Source organism: Lepisma saccharinum, chromosome 27, assembly GCF_977018435.1.
Source record: "Lepisma saccharinum chromosome 27, izLepSacc3.1, whole genome shotgun sequence".
In the NCBI taxonomy this organism is placed as follows: domain Eukaryota; kingdom Metazoa; phylum Arthropoda; class Insecta; order Zygentoma; family Lepismatidae; genus Lepisma; species Lepisma saccharinum.
In genome coordinates this window covers 29,098,376-29,119,501 of record NC_139255.1, presented here as the reverse complement: position 1 = coordinate 29,119,501, position 21,126 = coordinate 29,098,376, and the positions used below count along the sequence as shown (strand labels likewise).

General features: G+C 36.9%; 1 protein-coding gene across 1 annotated transcript in view; it reads left to right on the top strand.

Annotated features, from left to right (window-relative positions):
- Positions 1-21,126, top strand: part of Vps8 (vacuolar protein sorting 8) — a 401,212-nt gene that overhangs the window by 73,389 nt on the left and 306,697 nt on the right. Inside the window, exons 15-17 of the mRNA XM_083113236.1 lie at positions 12,864-13,120; positions 15,399-15,579; positions 18,240-18,379. Of these exons, the coding sequence (XP_082969362.1) occupies positions 12,864-13,120; positions 15,399-15,579; positions 18,240-18,379 (578 nt within the window). The remainder of the gene's footprint in view (positions 1-12,863; positions 13,121-15,398; positions 15,580-18,239; positions 18,380-21,126) is intronic.

The window sequence follows — 21,126 nt, the reverse complement described above, 5'->3', positions numbered from 1 at the left end:
AATAACTGTTCTGCACTGTGAATACAGCCTGGAGATAGCTTTGCCGTGGTATAACACTGTTCTTAAATCGACTGCCTTCACAACAATGCGATTTCACCACAATATAGACACATACCACCTCTTCCTATCTGTATGTGCACGTCGTGCTCCAACCACTAGCGCAGTGTTCCAATGATATCGGAACTTACTTTTTGGACGTGCTTACGGATGCTGTTATTAACAGCATGTTCCTATCTTATTATGCCGTATTAGCAAAATCATGCCTGTGCAGTACAGTAGATTCCCCTACTATAAATTGCTTGCGTTAAGTTTTTAATATTATATTTATATACACACACACACACACTTTTTGCTGACAATATAGGTAACAGTGTGTTGTCAGTTTCACAGTACTTGGATATACTGTGAATGTTTGTACTGAAAGAAGTCACGTTGATAATGTAAGGTAATATGACACTTTGTTTTGTACAATTCCATTGCTTCACTTTCAGAACGTTTAGTCCCGAGAAGCAAGTTTAAGGTATGTTAGGGTTTTGGGTGCCAAGCAGACGCCATGTGTTGCCATGTTCACATCAAACAAGCCACGAATTCACCATACCAATATCTCAATCATGTGTGCATGGATTAATTTGTTTATTTGCTTTATATAGAAAGAGACATAGAATACAAGCGTTAATGCTTCGAAAATAACTTTGCAGTCATGGTTCTTGCAAGCAGCAGGCGAAATATCAACATTTAATAACGAGAATGGCTTAGAAGAATGAGAAATTACAAAATTTCTTAATTAAAAAAACTAATTTACTCTAATCTCATTTAGTCCTAACTTGAAAAATAATCAAATATTTTATTCAAGCCTGCTTGCAAATGAGATAAACCCTGTACAAGTCCCTCCCTAGGTTGTGAATTGTAATAATTTTTTCAAATTCACTATTTTTGAGAACGAATATGAATCATAGAGAAATTAAGTCAATTTCTTGTAAGCTAATATAGATACTTAATACACTCCATACCTGAGTTTATTTCCCATGTACAAATACGTGGATTTAGTTCAAAATTGTCAGGGAAAAAATGCAAACTGGAAAAGTCAGGCAATTTCATGTCTGATAGTCTGTAGCCACCCTGACTTGTGATTATTTTTTGGGGGGAATATTTGACAGCAAAAGTATTCCAACCAACCCCCATGCACCCTGAATGAACTTACAGATCGGATCCAGGAAGAGGTGGCTCAGATTCCTACCCAAACACTGATAGTGTGTCTGGAACAAAATGGAGGTCATCGTAGTAATGTTGTTTTCAAATAAATCAAAATAAAAAAGATTGTAAATGTATTTTCTTTTAGTATTCTCCTTCAATCAGGGTGGCTCTTCACCAGGAATTCCTTGAATTCCAGGGATTATGCATGAATTATTGGTTCCGGAAATTATGCATGAATTCTACATGAATTTTTCTCCCTAGACATGAATTCATACATTTACAAATGACCCAAGGCAAGTTTTTCACAGTTTTGCTTTTATTTTTATCGAGAAAGGAAAAGCAAAGAAAGTTGCGTGGAAAATAAAACAGAATTCTCTCAATCCATTCATTCTGTTAGAGTCCTTTGCAGAACAATCTATCTGACAGGCAGGAGCTTATTGCAAGTTGACATCTAGAAGTTGATTAGGTAAATTTGAGTTTGAAATTCTTAGACAGAAATTCTTACACAATTGACAATTTTTCTAGATTAGTATATCCCGTAACATTTGTGACTTTTTTTTGTAGATGTATTTCGAGTCTGAGTATGTGAAATGACAAATGTAAATGCCACACCTTAAATTGAATATTTTAAATAGTATATACAGTGGAACATTGATAACTCGAACCTCAACATCTCGAATTCCTTGATAAGTCGAATTTTTTTGTAATTCCCTTGAATTGTCCATACTAATTTTACCTCAACAACTCAAATAAAACCTTGATAAGACGATTTTTTTTTACAGTTTATGGGATGCCGTGCGAACGCAATAACTCGAAAGGTAGAGTATGAATAACTTCTATGAGTCAAAGTTAAATTCTAATCACGTCTATAACTCAAAGTTCTAGTTGCATGGACCTCAATAAAGTGTAGGGCGCGTACGTACAATGTTATGTGATCAACAATCATGTCAGGACTTGAACTCCCCCACCCTGTCGTGTGTATGTAACCATCATAGACATACGTAGTGCCGACGTTCAGAAGGGTCAGTAAACTTTAGACCTCTATAACTCAAAGTTGGCGATTTTGGCTTTCAAACTCTCAAATGGATCACCCGGTATATTATCTTAAGTGTGAAGTATTTAAAATCACCCAAGTCATTGCCGCACCCTGTATATAAAGGTGATCAAATTTCAATGTTACTTTTAATTTGTTAAAGACTGGAAAAGTGAAGACTTTAATATTGGAGTGAAAAGAACATATGTTCAGGTTAACAATGGAAGATGATGTCAGACAAGTGACCCACTCTGGAATTGCAGCAAGCAATCAGTCTTTTATCAAAATTTTCAATGACATTTGCACTTAAACGCACGTCTATTGCTGTGGTAGCAGCGATAATGTTGTCTTTGAGGTCCTGCATTGTTTGTGGGTTGTTGGCATACACTTGTTCTTTCAAATAACCCCACAGAAAAAAATCTAGGGGTGTCAGATCACATGATCGGCCAGTTGATGTCCCCCTGGCATGAAATTATGCACCCCCCAAACTTTTCACGCAAGAGATCAATTGTTGCGGTCGCAGTGTGACAAGTGGCACAATCTTGTTGGAACCACATGGTGGCAACATCCATGGCTTCCAATGCATTCCACAAAAAGTGTGTAATCATCGCTCGATATCGAGTTCCATTGACAGTAGCACCATCTTCAAAGAAATATCAACCAATCGCACCCTCTGCCCACAACCCACACCACACTGTTACCTTTTGTGGATGCATTGGTTTCTGGAATACTCCTTGTGGATTTTCTGTACTCCTTATCCGGCAGTTTTCTTTGTTCACATATCCACCCAGGTGGAAATGGCCTTCGTCAGTGTGACCTGATGGTTGCGTGCGTAACGAAGTAGTCAAGATTTTGAAGGAAAGCGTGGAGGTCCGTGGAAATTCAATTACTCGCACGATAAACAAGAAAAAAACAAACCAATCAGTTACAATAGTCAGGGATTTTGTTGAGGCTAATGACAGTATTTTGGACTGTCACCTCAGTCTCTACTGAGAATCAAATTGACAAAATTAAACTTGGTCGGAACGATACACGTAAAAAAAAAAAAGCTGAAGTCGAATTAACTCTTTTCCCACTCAATGAATGTAATCGTTCGTCCGTGTGAGTATGATTTCCCGTCTCGTTTTGTGAAAATTAAACCGACACTCTAGTTTTGTGTTACAAGGGATAATTACGTACACTTAGTTTAATTTTGCGACTCTAGTCAAAATTTATTACGCCAAAACCTCGCAACGGAGAATGGCTGGCGTTCCCAAGAACAACATGTACATAATATTATTCATAACAAATTATTTCATTCAACATATAACTATAAGTGACTTGAAGGTGGATCAACAATTCTTTGTTACCGGCAAATAACAAGATAATAAAGCTAGAACACATCCGGCAACTGCAAATGACATAATATATGCAATCAATTAAAATACGTTAAGGTCAATCTATAATTGTATTTTACCACAACTCATTCATTAATTCTTGCTACCCAAAAAACCACCCATTTGACATATTAATTTATTTTGGTGCTCTTGCTAAAACCATCCGATACGTCTCACAAAAATTATCTCAGCTCACAGATTAGTTTGCGGTACGTTAATTCGTATTCCCAGCTTGTGTTCACGTGATTCTAATTGAGTGATCTGTTCTTTTTTTTTTATGCAAAAAGGGGGGGGGGGGGTGACCAACCGTCACTTTCTTTCTCCACTATATCGATCGCAACGTTACAATGTCCAATCGTCCAAAACTGAATCGATGGTTGTTTTACGTACAATCCTTTCTTTGTACGTCGTGCGTTACTTTCTTGATTCAATTATCACGTAGTCGCAAAAGAGAAGAAAAAACCGGGGTAGAATGGCATTCTTGTCCAAAAAAACACGCATTCACAGTTCACTTATAAAAAGGGAGCCGTAGAGTACATACCTCAGTTCGTTGGATAACTGTTCACCTCAGTTAACTTGGGCAAAATCCTCGGCATCTAGAGAAACCAGGGAACGTCCTCCAATTGGTCGCTTTCAAGCACGTTGAACGGTATTGTCCTCGTTTCCCTCGTGTCCTTCCTTCTCAGCAACGGATCCATCCTTCCTTCATATTTCAAGTCCCGCCAGGTGAATCAAGGAAAATTACGTTCGGTCAAAATGGTCAATGGTCAACTAAGTTCCAAATTACCATCCTTGTATTTTGACGTTTGTTTTCCAAAAGATCCCAACACCTCTCAGACGTACTAGCAATATACGTGAACAATGCAACATTTCCTCGTAATGTTCGAAGAACTTAGTTGTGCCGTGCTACAAATTGCGATCGACGAGAGAGAGAAGCACTGAGTTCCACGAGCCGCTACTTCTCTCGTAGTCCATGACGTCACACCAAGAAATCCCTCGCGCCTCGCTAGCTGAAACGGAACTGCCGTTTTCGTCGATCCAGTTCGTGAAGCAGGGAAAGCCACTAGTGACCTCTATCGGTCAAACAATTAAGTAGAATTGAAAAACACTGACGCGAAGCGTACCGGAATGTATGAGGAGAGATGTGAGGATATTCAACGCGGAATTTAATATTATACTTGAAAATCATGTTCGCATAGAAAATCGTCACAAACTCCCCTGCCTGGCAAAAAATGAGAAGGACGCCAAAGGAGCACACAACCAGTTACATTTTTACTTATCACCAATAGTATTGCAAGAGCACCATTTAGAACTAACCCCTAGCAATTAAAGCACATATATATATATATGAAATAACCCATGTTGACCTAGTTGAAAAAAACATGTAAACCTGGCAATAAATAAGTCAAAACACACTCAATTATGTTACAACAAATGACTGCCTAAAGGAATTATTACCTAATAAACTTGTTATTCTCTGAAAAGGCAAGTCAACAACATACAGATTAATAAATTGCAACAAATTGAAATACATTAGATAAATACCATCAATAAATACAAGGAAGATGGTACAAAATGAAAGTGAATGATCGATTGCAATCTAAAAAATGGGAACGAACAAATCGTATAAAACATTTAACAATTTAAGAATGAGATAATACATAATATCAAATTTTTACAACACATAGTAACAATAGGCGCCAATAAAGTCTATAATTAGGCGCACAAATTTGCATGCTGCAAAATAAGAATAGGGATATGTGATACGTAGCACTTAATTTTGAGGGGGGGCTGACACTGGGAAAAAACAATCGGATATGCACTAACAGGTCGAAATATTTGCGAAGTAGACGAGAATATATATATATTGTTGCACGGGGATAAGTAATCATCCATATGATGCCTCAATTCCACTTATTCCGAGATGGTATATAATTGTGAATTTCCTCATAAACCATGAAAAGAGAAAAAAAAAGGAATACATAGAAGAGAAAAATAGAAGAAAAAACAAAAGGATAGGAAAGAGGAGAGGAAACCAAACGGAGGAAGGGAATACAGCGAGGAATAAGAGCACCAATTACAAGATATTTGAAACAAACCATCCCAAAAATATACATATACTGTCAAACAGGTATAGAGATAGATATCCAAAATTACTAAATGAAGTTAAATTTGTAACTTAAGTAATGAATCATAGTTTGCTTTACTTTGATGAAAATCAATGAATAAATGTTTATAACATACCCCAAGTAATAATACCAAAACAGTAAATAAACACATGCAAATAAGCAAAGATATAAATAGTACAAATCCATTAGAAAACCTTAACATTCTAGTACACTGGCGAACTTTAAAAAAAGGTCTCCCTACTCTTAGTTAGATTGGAAGGTAGTTGGAAACACTTCATTACTCCTGTATTGGATAAGAAAGGGGGAGATGGCAGTTGCAAACAAGGCCATCACTACCCTATGCGCACGTAAACTTGTTTCCGGAAAGCTTTCTGTTGGAGTCTTGTCAGGCATGATCTGTGCAGTTTGTGGAAGATTTTTGCTACCCCCCTCTCTTTCTGTCTCTCTGTTTGTGCGCGCGCACGCCGAAACCTGTTTCTTTTTAAGTTTGGCGTATTTTTATTGCATCGACTAATTGCTGTTATGGCTGGGAATGAACCAGGTTAGCAATGGGCAAATAAAAGTGTATAAAAAATACCAAAATTCCTGGCATGAGTAGTTAGTAGTAGTAAAGGTTAGGTAAAGTTCCTCGTGCGTATAGCAACGTGCCATGAAGGCACATTTAGGGGATGTGGTAGTAGGGCACCGCATATTCTCGAGCTCGGCCATTTTGGAGGTGATACGATCAGCACCACGCTCCATCCGCCTTTTTTCGCCAGGGTTCTAGTAGAAATGAGAAAATAGAAATGTTTTTCACGATAAACTAGTTGAAGGACGCGAATGGTTCCTGAGAAGTAATGAACATATCACAGAATGCGCAATAGTTTAGCTCACGTTTCCTGGGGGGAGGGGGGAGAATGATATACAAATTTATTCTACTAATGCTTACGTCATTGTAACCATGGAGTGTATTTTGCAAACTAACCAGGATCTGGTCTGTGGAGTTCGGGCTGTGTTCTACGTTTGTGATTGCCTTTCACAAATTTCATCTTAACACACCTTTCATCCTTATCTATGTGATTACTCAAAAGAGGAAGAATAGCGAAGTAAAATAAATAAATAAATTTGTCATTGTGTCCCTGCGTTTTTCAATATTTCTTCCTGATCAAAAATTAATGTTTCACCGATGTAATGCATCACTATAGTCATGTGAATTATTATTTTCCGTCATCATATCATAGAGTGCTTAATCATTCCTTAAAGCATAGACTTTAACGCTGTTGTCCTTAGTGTAAACAATCCTAACTGTGTGCAAGTTTTTATGTAGGCAAAAGAATGGTTAAGATTAAATCCCAATTGATTGTTAGAAATTTAAAATATTATAACTCTGACGTGACGCATATTAACTGTTCTTAGTTCGCTGTCAAGGAACGATTTCTCCTAACTAAAAAGGATTCCGGCCTCCGTGGTAGAGTGGTTAACACAGCTTGCTTAAATACCACCTTGGCATTGTGTTCATTTGGTCTTCATTGTGAGTGTCCCTTCATCAATTTCATCATTTCATCGCTCATCCTCATTGTCGCGTTTAGCTAAAAGTGACAGAAAAGCGAAGTAAAATAAACCAAATCAAACATAAATGAGAAGCTGAGGGGAAAAATATTCCATTACCAAAAATAAAATATATAAAATACAGTAATTACTTTGTTGACACTGCAGTTTTTTTTGGCAGTGTGTAGCTGTCTTAGGGTCGTATGTTCGAATTAGCTGACCTCAAAATATACGAAGAGTGAACGATTAATGGAAATGGGGATGCACATTTAGTAAGCATTCAGTCGTAAATCCTGTGGACACAGTGTGATTTTCGTGCAAGAAAGGGTTCTTGGGATATCAACTAGGTCGGCGTTTACTTATAACGTTACGAGGGTATGGATTTCTCTCAACAAGTGCAACAAATGTTTATGGTCATGGAAATTATTTATACAATTTGTTTGAGTAACGTCGTTTTCTACCTCTTGAAATTAATGGTGACTGGAGATGAAAAGACACACGTGGCAGATTGTAACGTGCTTTGAAGACAGAGGTCTTAAGTTCAAACCATGATTAAGGCATGTTTGCCCCATCACATCATGTTATCAATTGGTCAATCATTCTCATCCCCACGGATTAACCAAGAGGCAAAAAGGCAACATAATATATCCTAAATAGAAAAAAAAAATACAGAAAAGGGGCAAGGAAATGCACATATCGTGCCGAGTCGAGGTTGTGTGTTGCAAGACGGAAATGTGTAACTATTATCGCAAGAGCACGTTCAATTATATTAGGGCAGAACCATATATCACACAATACAGGTGAAATTGTTGTAGGTTGAGGTGAACTGTTAATCTGCCTAAACTCTTAAAATACTCTAATATCAGGTTTTTTGTTCCACTTATTATTTCAATTTTGAGGGTCTTCATGACCGAGTGCTTTGCATACTGCTCTATGAAACCGGAGACCCTATGTTCGATTGATTGATTAATTGATTTGCTTTATTTTACTTCGCTTCTTGTGCCACTTTTGGCTAAGTTGCAAATATGGGGGACGCCTCCCCGATGGCGCAGTGGTAGCATCGTCGCCTTGTGATCAAGTGTTCCCGGGTTCGATACCCGGTGGAGGCACATAGTGGTTCGGATCCCACTTTAAACTGTAGGTCCAGTCCCGATTAGCCTTACTGTGCATAAAGTGGACTTCAAACACAAACTCAATCAATCAACTCAATCAATATGGGGATGAGTGACGATATGATGAAATTGATGAATGGACACTCACAAATCCATGCCCAGGCCAGGATTTGAAGCTGGACCCCTGGCGTCGTAGCGTGATGTGATAATCACTCTGCCACTGGGGCCGGCATCTATTTTCGAAGCTTGGATAATATTTAAGAGCTTATTGTGTTTATTCATTTTTTCTGGTCACTCCAACATTCGTCCTTATCGTTGAAAGTAAACAAGAGGGATATAATATGGTCGTAAAAATAGCAGTTACCACATGCCTGTTACGTGCCGAAAGAAACGACCTTCTTTGCTAGTTTTCATTTTATGTTTGTTTTAGAGCTAATGACAAAAGAGAGAAAAGAAACGAAAAAAATGAGCAACATATTTTCATTCATGAAGGAAATAAATTGCCAGCTCTGAGCCTGATTTCTTGAGAGCTCAAAATGGACAAGAAATATTTCTTCCGAGGCCGAATGACCACAGAAAGAAACGCTGATTAATTAATTACTTGATGACTCATGGTTAACATTGCTCTTCTGTGTGGTGTTCACGACTGGCAACTGTGCAGCTCTTCCTTATCTTGCATAGAGTTTCGGCATTGACGCTGCAGTGTTTCCAATTCAATATCGGTTTTTGTTTGTTTCTTTTTGTAAAAGGTGAGGCCTCAGTGAGGCCTTACTAAAGATTTACTCTGTACATATAAACACTTTACTACCATACCATACATGTGAAAGTGAATGCATCAGTTACCTTGGAACAGCCGGATTATGAGAATGGTAATCATGCTGAGAGGGACGACGGCGGCAGTGAGACGTGGAGTGTCCACTTCTGTGGCAAAAATTGCAGTATAGAGATTGAGGTTGACGCAGGGGGCGATTTAGATTCTGTTCTCGGTTAGCAAGATTATGAGGAGGGGGGGTCACGCGCCGGTCAAGCTGACCTAATTGGCATTGTGTATATGTCTTTTGCATCTCTAAAGGGATGATAGAATGAGCTAAAGCTACTAACTCAGGCATAGATTGTGGACGGGACTGAAATAATAAACAGTTGGTGGAGGTATTGTTAAGATGTTGTAAAACAAAAGTGACCAAAATGGTAGGGTCCCAGCCCAATGCCAGAGCCTCGACCGAATCACGGACGTCTGACACATAAATGTGAAGCATCTCAAATTCACGTTGAGGACGAGTAACGTGGGCATTAACCAAGTCCGTATATAAAGACATCGGAACCGAATGTCGCCATATATAGAGTTTCATGTCATGCCAAGACATAAGAGAAGCGATAGCAATCGTCCAGAGTGTTTGCAAGACTCCCGCGGTACGGCGAGTCGCGTTTTGCAAAAGCCACTGCAATGGATATTGGTGGGAAAGTACCAGACGGTGTAGAGCCAACATGAATGTAAATAAGGCAGAATGACTTTGGCCGTCGCACATAGCCAGCGCATCTATATGGGTATCTAAATTCCTCAGAAGAATCTTATGAATAACAGAAGAGTCTCCGTTAAGGTGAGACGACGTAATTGAACCAGGTGATATGGGGACCGTTACGGTCGCCGTAGTTGTTGCGGGCAAGGGTGACGAAAACATTGAGGGAGCTGTAGAGGTGGTAGCTATATTATTTGGTACCATAGGTACTTGAGAGATGACTTGAACCGGATGTGCAAGGTGGGGGCCAGTTAAAGGTGGCGGTGGTGGTAAAACGAATGGAGAAGACTCCTGTTGTATAGGTATCAATTCGCCAACATTGCTCGATTCCGGGGGAGGCATGGTGATAGAGGTTTCTACTATCTTCTACTAAATTCTTCAAATTTCCAAAGGAAAAGGGGAAAAGATGTATATTCTAAAAGAGGGAAAAAAAATTTCTAGGGGAAGGTGGAGGGGAAAAAAATTTGTTTAAAAAAAAGTGGGGGCCCAAATTTTTCTTACTTTTAACACGTAAAACGGAGAATATGTATGTATATAGAACCAGATCTGCTGCCAAAAACTTTGTGACCTGATGGTTGCGTGCGTAACGAAGTAGTCAAGATTTTGAAGGAAAGCGTGGAGGTCCGTGGAAATTCAATTACTCGCACGATAAACAAGAAAAAAACAAACCAATCAGTTACAATAGTCAGGGATTTTGTTGAGGCTAATGACAGTATTTTGGACTGTCACCTCAGTCTCTACTGAGAATCAAATTGACAAAATTAAACTTGGTCGGAACGATACACGTAAAAAAAAAAAAGCTGAAGTCGAATTAACTCTTTTCCCACTCAATGAATGTAATTGTTCGTCCGTGTGAGTATGATTTCCCGTCTCGTTTTGTGAAAATTAAACCGACACTCTAGTTTTGTGTTACAAGGGATAATTACGTACACTTAGTTTAATTTTGCGACTCTAGTCAAAATTTATTACGCCAAAACCTCGCAACGGAGAATGGCTGGCGTTCCCAAGAACAACATGTACATAATATTATTCATAACAAATTATTTCATTCAACATATAACTATAAGTGACTTGAAGGTGGATCAACAATTCTTTGTTACCGGCAAATAACAAGATAATAAAGCTAGAACACATCCGGCAACTGCAAATGACATAATATATGCAATCAATTAAAATACGTTAAGGTCAATCTATAATTGTATTTTACCACAACTCATTCATTAATTCTTGCTACCCAAAAAACCACCCATTTGACATATTAATTTATTTTGGTGCTCTTGCTAAAACCATCCGATACGTCTCACAAAAATTATCTCAGCTCACAGATTAGTTTGCGGTACGTTAATTCGTATTCCCAGCTTGTGTTCACGTGATTCTAATTGAGTGATCTGTTCTTTTTTTTTTTATGCAAAAAAGGGGGGGGGTGACCAACCGTCGCTTTCTTTCTCCACTATATCGATCGCAACGTTACAATGTCCAATCGTCCAAAACTGAATCGATGGTTGTTTTACGTACAATCCTTTCTTTGTACGTCGTGCGTTACTTTCTTGATTCAATTATCACGTAGTCGCAAAAGAGAAGAAAAAACCGGGGTAGAATGGCATTCTTGTCCAAAAAAACACGCATTCACAGTTCACTTATAAAAAGGGAGCCGTAGAGTACATACCTCAGTTCGTTGGATAACTGTTCACCTCAGTTAACTTGGGCAAAATCCTCGGCATCTAGAGAAACCAGGGAACGTCCTCCAATTGGTCGCTTTCAAGCACGTTGAACGGTATTGTCCTCGTTTCCCTCGTGTCCTTCCTTCTCAGCAACGGATCCATCCTTCCTTCATATTTCAAGTCCCGCCAGGTGAATCAAGGAAAATTACGTTCGGTCAAAATGGTCAATGGTCAACTAAGTTCCAAATTACCATCCTTGTATTTTGACGTTTGTTTTCCAAAAGATCCCAACACCTCTCAGACGTACTAGCAATATACGTGAACAATGCAACATTTCCTCGTAATGTTCGAAGAACTTAGTTGTGCCGTGCTACAAATTGCGATCGACGAGAGAGAGAAGCACTGAGTTCCACGAGCCGCTACTTCTCTCGTAGTCCATGACGTCACACCAAGAAATCCCTCGCGCCTCGCTAGCTGAAACGGAACTGCCGTTTTCGTCGATCCAGTTCGTGAAGCAGGGAAAGCCACTAGTGACCTCTATCGGTCAAACAATTAAGTAGAATTGAAAAACACTGACGCGAAGCGTACCGGAATGTATGAGGAGAGATGTGAGGATATTCGACGCGGAATTTAATATTATACTTGAAAATCATGTTCGCGCAGAAAATCGTCACATCAGTGAAGATGATTTTGTTGAAAAATTCACCATTGTCCTCTTTTTTCCCTAGGGCCCTTACCACGAATTCACGATGTAGTGTGTGATCATTTGGTTTCAACTCTTGGGTTAACTGTATTTTGTACGCCTTTAAATGCAAATCTTTGTGTAAAATGTTGAATAAGGTGTTTTTTTAAATGTCCAATTGCTGTGAACGGCGACGAATTGATGTGTTTCGGTCCTTTTGAACACTTGCACTCATGGCTGCGATATTTTCCTGGGAGCGACCACGACGACTGTGTACTGGACTAACTTCATCCCTCACTGAACCACTTTCTTCAAACTTGGCACAGTTTCTCTTGATTTTCATGTTCCACGGACAACTTTGTCTTCCATATTTGGTACGGAATTTACAACCAACTTCTGCACAGCTTTCCCCACATTTGTAATACTCTTTCACTAGGAAGACACATTGTTCAATGGTGTAGCTTTGCATTTTCACTCACCACAAGGTCCCTCCTTCCCAACTCACACAACTTCTTGCTGATTCTCTTTCAAAAAAGAGAAAAACAGGTACAATTAAAAGTAAGATTGAAATTTGAACGCCCTTTATATTTAATATTACAGACTAATAGTTTACTGTTATTCTTTTGTTACAGCCAAGTCAAGTAGGATCGTTGTTTACATTCTTGGCCCGCCAACTAGCCAAACCTGCTTCAGGGCTTCAAGTGGAAACCCAGTTGTTTGAGCAAGTGGTGGAATTTCTGACGGGAACTGACCTCAATGAAAGTGAGAGGGAAGGAGGAATTGGTCACCACGAGGAGAGACAACAGGCTTTACTTGAACTCCTACGAGCTGACGGCCTTCATCATTACAACCAGGATCATCTGCTGGAACTTGCTGAAAAAGCAAAATTGTAAGTATCAGTGGAATTTTGGATTTTGCATTTTCTGATCTTCGCACATATTTCCACATATGCAATGGGTATGTTCTAACATTAATTTTGTGCAACCATGGTAGAGTATTGGCATAAAATTTTAGCATTATTAACACATTCGGGTCTAGCCTCATAATACAGCATTGTTACCTCTGGTCTGCGGTTTTTGGTTGTTTTTCAAAAAATCATAGAAAAAATATTTTTAATTTGTTTTTATTAAACCACATATTTCTTAAATCTACAAAACTTCCTCATTTCAATGAACAAAAATTTGTTAAATTTTATTTTCATTTTCAGACGTTTTTTAATATTTTTTTCAGCAATGTTTTGTAAAGAAGAAAAAAGTACAACATTGTAACAAATATTAATATAGAGATATTTTAAGTTCGTAATCTGGAAATTTCAATAATTAACTACATAAACTATCAATACATCTTTTGAATCTTGCATAAGAATACTTCTTATGTGCACATAACAAAAAATAATTACAAATTACAAGTAATTATCTTTTGTATGAAAAAGTGGCTGCAGGACAGGACCACACGATGTATCAGTTGGTTCTGCGTAATCTGTAAAAATTAAAGAAATAAATAAATAAACTAAATAAATAAAATACATTTTCATTTTACATACACTATACAAAATAATAAATGGAAAAACTAAAAATACATCAGTGCATGTTGGAGAATCAAGGAAGAGGCAAGATGAATAGACCCAAAAAAATTACCTCTTCTCACTTCATTCATAAAATACTAGAGTTTGCAACACTGTTTATATTGTCGACAATAATTATTACGAATATAACCTACATTCCAAATCTTCAAATTCATCTGCATCATCAAAATCGTCACTAACTTCAAACTCTGAGGCGGAATTCTCTATGCAGTCTGGATCTAATGACACCATTCTAAACAATGCACAGTACATCAACCCGACAACAAACAGTCACAGGTGCGAGATAAAAATAGCACATGAGTCACCTAGCAGTCGGAATTTCAACAGAGGGGGTTGAATGAACACGCGCATGAGACGAAGTACGAGCATAGCCCGTCGTTCAATCGGCAAAGCGATTGCATACCGCAGGACGGGCTATGCCCGTCGTTCGTCTACATTGACTTTAAGTGCACTGCGGGCTATGCCCGTCGTGAGACCCCAATGTGTTAATCATTGGTGTTGAAATGATATAAAATTTACTGATACTGATAACTAATATTATACCAATGCATTACTAAACTGCAGGGTAATTATCTTTACCTAAGCATGTATGGATATGCCATTGTACGATTGTGACGAGATTTGTCTTAGCTAGCGCCAACACAGCATACATTTTCTCCTGGTCACTTGCCATGTTGAAACAATAACAAATAGTGCCGCTAACCAAGTTTAAGAATGTATGCACATCAAGTATATTTTTATGTTAAATTTGATTGTTTTCCTATCTACTGATGTCTAACATGTTCTTCTATCATAAATAGTCTTTGTAATGAACACATGAAGTTGTGTCATTCATTTGTAATTACCCTGTACATATACATATGTATCCAGGTGACTGCAGTAGGCATTGTCCTAGAAAAAAAAACCCTACATTTTAACATTTACTATTAACAAACAGGGTATACCATTTTATTCCTAAAATAATAACAAATTGGCTACTTATAGAAATATTGAACCTTTGGTATATAGACATACATTAGTTTATACCGATATAGGGGCATTCCACGAAAAGTGGTCCTACTCCATGTTAATAACAAAATGAATTAATATGGAAATTATTATTGTTTTTAATTGCATTAAGGTTTAGATGTTTGTGAATACATATCATTTACACGTTTCACCAATAAAAGTTTCTAGCATCTGCAGCCTGTATGCTTCACAGACAAATGAAGTCAAAATTTGTTACATTTTTAAAGCATCACACACATAACACTTTTATTAATGCTTTTCATGCATTCAGCCTATCCGATCATACTCAAGTTTTTTAAAATCTGTTAGCAGACACCGCAAAGTACTTCATTATTCTATGAAATCAGTTCATGATGAATAAATATTTTAATCCAATCTCATATCATTTTGTGTGTAAAATGTCGCATATGTAATGCTGGAATGCCCCTATAGTGTATCTGCCCAATTGCTAATAAATAGCACAAAATTGTAATATTTTTACTCATAATAATAACTGTAAATATTAATTTTCTCTTATAAACTGTAAAGAATATTTGATATTTCCTTATTAACTTTTATCTTTGTTTGCTTGTAGTTTCCGAGTATGTGAATTGCTGTATGGAAAAAGGGAGGAATATCACAAAATACTGTACTGCTACCTGCGTGATCCACTGAGGAAACCTCAGGTGTTCTCCTACCTTAGAAATATCCTTGTATTATTTACCAACTACATGGAGAAGCCAAAGATAGAAAATCAAATAATTGATAATATTCAGGTGAGAGATTACTGATATGTTTAATATATTTGTTGTAAATTAGTGCCAGAGTTCCTTTCATGCAATGAACTTCTGAATCAAATTGATTCACACAGATGTTAATTATCTTAATAGAATAAAGTATATTAATACAGTGAAACCCCGATTTTACGTTACCTGGTTCTACGTTTCCCTATATTCAATGTTCATGGTCCCAATAGAGCAAAATGCTACAAAAATTTTCCAAGATTTTACGTTTTCCCGCATTTTAAGTTGGTCCATGAAAAACATAAATTAAAGTTTCCACTGTATTAACTTATTCTGAAAAGTTTGTGAAAATTTGAGGCTTAATCAGACAACCTATCTTGGGTTTTCGTAGTGTATGTCCTTGTTATGAAATCAATGTTTTGCTTTACCCTCCAATTCTACAGGTATACTTGTGGTTTTAAGTCATCAGTTGTAAAATAATTGAATGATAATAGGGTTGCTGAAAATATTAATATACTGGAACTGATATCCATATTTGAAAGATCGCCCCTGTGGCAGAGTGGTTAGCACATCGCGCTACAATGTTAAAAGGTCCCGGGTTCGAATCCTGGCCTGTTCATTGATGTTTCTGAGTGTCCATTCATCAATTTTATCACACGAATACAACTACAGGTTTAACCTCATAGAAAGTAATATTTGGTATAACCTCTGATAAAGCAGCGGATAACAATTTTACCACCCTATTCGATGTGGTCTACATCCTAAATTGGTTAGATTAAATAATACCTGGGTAAAATAAAATTACTGCACTATGTCTCCTCATAATGGATTGTGTCAAGTGTAATCAAATTAGATACTGTGATGTAATTACAAGTCAATATAAATAGTGTCAATGTATTACATAATTTCATGTTTCAGATTAACACTATGAGACCCTTCAAGGAAAGCAGAATAATTATTTTTTAAATAATACTCCACATATAATGATCACAAATTCAGTCATGTATTAAGTAAATTTTTAACATGAGAAATCTACATTCATGTATGTATAACAGTATGCATCGCGATGTTATCAAAATGTGTACAAATATTTCAATAGTTACATAAGCTTGTTTCTTTCAGATTTACAACCTTTTGTAAAATGTATGCATCTTTAAAGTTACTTTCAATGATGGTAGATCTTTTCTGTTGACCGTAAAATTCAATACACTATTCTTGATGTCTCTCGATGAGTGTAATCACCTTTTTCTTTCAAAAAGTTCACTTTTAATGTCCAATAATATTAACAGAAATGTTCAATTTATTAGTGGATCATTTTAAACATATTTGAAATGTCCAAAGATACTTATCTGAGAATCCAAGTATAACATAAAATGGATGCCAAGATCATGTCATCTTCATGTCACGTCTTACCAATTTTTCACTTTCCCGACTTACCAATGCATCAAATATATACAGTTCAAATTTAGCATGACATCAAATTTGTCAGATTTAATCTTGTTTTGAACAAGATGCAGACCGATACTTCAGCCTCACAAAATTAACGACTTGACTATCCAAGTCCGTCCATCTTGAAGATCACAGTGTAGCCTACTGCACACTCTTTGCACCATATACACAGAATATAAACTTCTAAACATTTTAAAAGTGAGTAATACAATTTTCTACATTCTTATTACTTGAATATTGTTGTAACATACTGTTTGCACAATAAATCACATTATTAGTTACTCAATTGTTAGTTTTAATTTATTTTAAGTTATTATATGTTGAAGAAAGCTTTCTTAACTTTAGCGGGAAAAATGTTTTTTTTTTTCCTTGGGACATGGATTTTTCTGTCGCTAAGAGTTGGCAATAATTATCAATTTTACACATGAAGGATTACTGCTTACGGCACTTCTTACACATCAAATCGTAATTTTTAATACAATTTTGAGTTTAAAACAAGGGAGTTTAAACCAAGTAAATTGAAACTTATTGATGTTTTTACGCTCGTAGCAATCATACTGTAAGTACATTGGTGATTAATTCCAACCAAAATTACATTGCCAATCTAGACTATTTTAAAACTCTTGAAGTTGAGAAGTATACTCCGATTTATACAATTTTAGATTTGATTTCTTCCGAACAATAAATATTTGTTCAAATACGAGGGTTTAAGCCATTTACGTATTTTTTATAAGGGTACCTGGTATAGTACCATTATAATTTCATCATATCATCCCTCATTCCCATCTTCGCAAATTAGCCAAAAGTGGCCCAAAAAGCAAAGTAAAAAAAAGCAAATCAAAATAACAATCAAACCATATTTGAAAATACTAGGAGCCCAGTGTTGGCAATACTTAAATATTGATATAGTAAAAACTGGTATTTTGGTATGATAGAATGAGGTAAAATTATGTGGTGCATAGCACTTGTGGCTCTTTGCATCATTCTGAGTATGCGGAGAAATCCCTTATTAAGTTCAAGGTATTTTGATATCCTCTTTACAAAGTGCTTTCGCCCATTCAGTGGGAGAATCAGTTTCCTTTCGTGGGGTGTACGATATCAGGAGAGATTTCATTTGGCAATGTCTCTTCATAAGGCGACTCTGGGGTTAACCCAAACCATTTTGAGTGGGTACAATGTGCAATGTGCTTTTTATGCTTCTTGCAAACGTACCTAATGTAACCACTTTCTTGTTTTCATTTCAGGAATTAGTAGACATTGACAGCAAGAAAACTGGACAGATTGTAACACTTCATCTACCACAGTGCATCTCGACTATTGTGAGTAAATTGGAAACAGAGCCAAAGGCCCAATATCAATTCCTGCAAGGTTTATTTGAATATAGGTAAATACTTTTAATTTGTTTAATTGTAAGAGCATGTTGCCAAAGTTGTCATTTCATGCCACATGTTGGGTCAGCTTCAGTGGAGTGTGCCTAGCCATGTCCTCCTTCCCTGTTGTGATCCTTTTTTGCGATATAGGCTAGGCCTGTTTTCAGACTGAAATTGGACTAAAATTTAATATATATGCGAGGGTTGGGGCATAAGTCATGCCTACTTTTTTTTGTTGCAAGAATGCGAGACCAGCATGAAAATCCAGAATATACAAATGAAAGGGGACAGCGTACGTTATTGTGTAATGTATAAAAAATGCAGATGATGTGTACCAAGTATAGGATAGGGAAGCGAGCAAACATCCTTAAAGATACCATCGTGCCACATGTGTTTACAAGTCTGAAAGCATAGGAGCAATGCAGGAACAAAAGAGGTGCATACGGTAGGACACTATTCCCCACAATTTCAACCAGCTTCCTGTGTCATTCTCTGACATTTCTCCCCGCAAATGGCTATTTTGATACACAAATGCTGTTCATGCCGTGGAACCACTGTTGACTCGACAATGAATTACCATTGCCCTGTGTACAATAACAGTGCATCAGTGGCTACCTGATGGCACAGTGGTAGCATCATCACCTTGTAATCAGGGAGTCCTTGGTTCGATACTCGGTGAGGATCCCACTTAAATTATAGGTCCAGTCCCAATTAGCCTTACTGTGCATAAAGTGGACTTAAAACCAACTCAATCAATCAATCAATCAATAACAGTGCATCACACTGCCATTTAGTGACATGTCCATATACTATGGATGGTCATGTTCTCTGGAACATATATTCATATTGTTATACCAGCATTTAACTTTGATAACAAATATAGTTGCCATGTATTAGAAGTTACCACACATCATTTAACATATAGCAGTATTATATTAACTGTGGAATAAGCCAAACTAAATGACCACGCCCAACTTGAGGTTGGTAGCTGGGCATAGATGACATTAACTAAGCCCATATACCTGCAACCAAATCAGTGTCATGAGACTATAGGGAGTGTTAGGTTAGATTTGTAAGCTCCAGAGTACTAGACGATTTGAATCTTGAACTAAATTGTTACTGACATTGGTTTATAGAAGCTTCCAGACCATTGATTGGTTACCACCGTAACATTGTAACATCAAGTATTAACATCATATGAGAAAATACATATTAAATTTCAAACATATGCACATTTGAACAATATTATGACATTTTGTAACAATTTAGCAAGTATGAGAAAGTTTTAAAAGTACAAATTACCTTGTACAAAGATTAGAACAACATTTCATAATAATGTGCTTGATTTACACCAAAGAATAATCTACCCATCTAAACTATAAGATAGCATTATCATGGTGAATTCAGGAACTAATCCAAGAATCACAAATATATAGATTTTTGGCCAACGTCTTTACTAATAAATAGCAGGAGTATTAGAAGGGGAAGTAACAGCATGTAAGGGTTAATTATAAAAAGATGTGACAAATTTCAGACTCTAATTCTGCACCATTTCTTAGTGTAGCACTATGTAATATATTTCTTTATTGCAACTGCAATTTATCTTAATGAACATTGAAATGCTTCATGATTCATTCAAACTGGATAGTGGTCCTCCCGATGGCACAGTGGTAGTGTCGTTACCTTGTAATCAAGGGGTTCTGGGTTTGATACCCAGTGGAGTCACATAGTGCTTCTGATCCCACTTTAAACTGTAGATCTAGTCCCGATTAGCCTTACTGTGCATAAAGTGGACTTAAAAACACTAACTCAATCAACCAAACTGCAAAGTGTAATTTATTCACAGTAAAATTTTTGCAGGGTGCAAATGTCCAAGGTATCATGAAAAAATGTTCAATTTAATGATTTCTGTGCCAATATTTGTGACAAATGATTTCATGAATAAATTATTTTTTTATTAACATTAACTCTTTCGTTGCGGAATTCTCTGGCACACAATATCCCTTGGCTGCGTAATTAAATTTGAAAAAATATTTTTTTTATAAACAAATAGTTTTCACAATTACATTGCGTTATATATGAGAGAGAACTTACAAAATTCATTCATTGCACTGGAAAACCATTCTGTAGTCCCTGGTGGTATGATATTTTGAAAGATTTTGAAATTTTGAAATATTTTGAAATTTTGAAAAAAACTAATTTTAGTAATTTTAAAAAATTACATTGCAAAATATGTTATAGAGAAATTACAAAAGTCATTCCTTGCACTGGCAAACCATTCTGTAGTCCCTGATGGTATGGTATTTCTCAAAACACGGGATGACGCAGAGTGGTGGAGCGGCGTGGAAATTCGTAAGTAGTATCAAGATACTGGGTGGCGAAAACTTCAGTTTGTTCTGCTGTGTGTTCAAATACTGAGCGGGGGAAATATTTGATAAAACAAGAAAATGGTGTGCTAAATACTGTACTGTCACCAAGTAACTTAGCACTTGCCTGTGTCGAACTTCCCGCACCTAGATCAATGCTGCTTTGCACTCTGCTCCATGATGTTACGGACGGTGGTACAAATTCTTCATCAGACACTACACAATCACTGTCACCACTTGAAGCCTCATAAAAACTGTCGCTATTATCGTCACAATTTAATTCACCTTCTGATTCAACAGTTGAGTAACATCATTATCAGACAAGTGTTGACGACTTGACGAAGCCATGTTGTTTACATTCGAACATGCATTTGAAACTGACATGTCAGAGCACT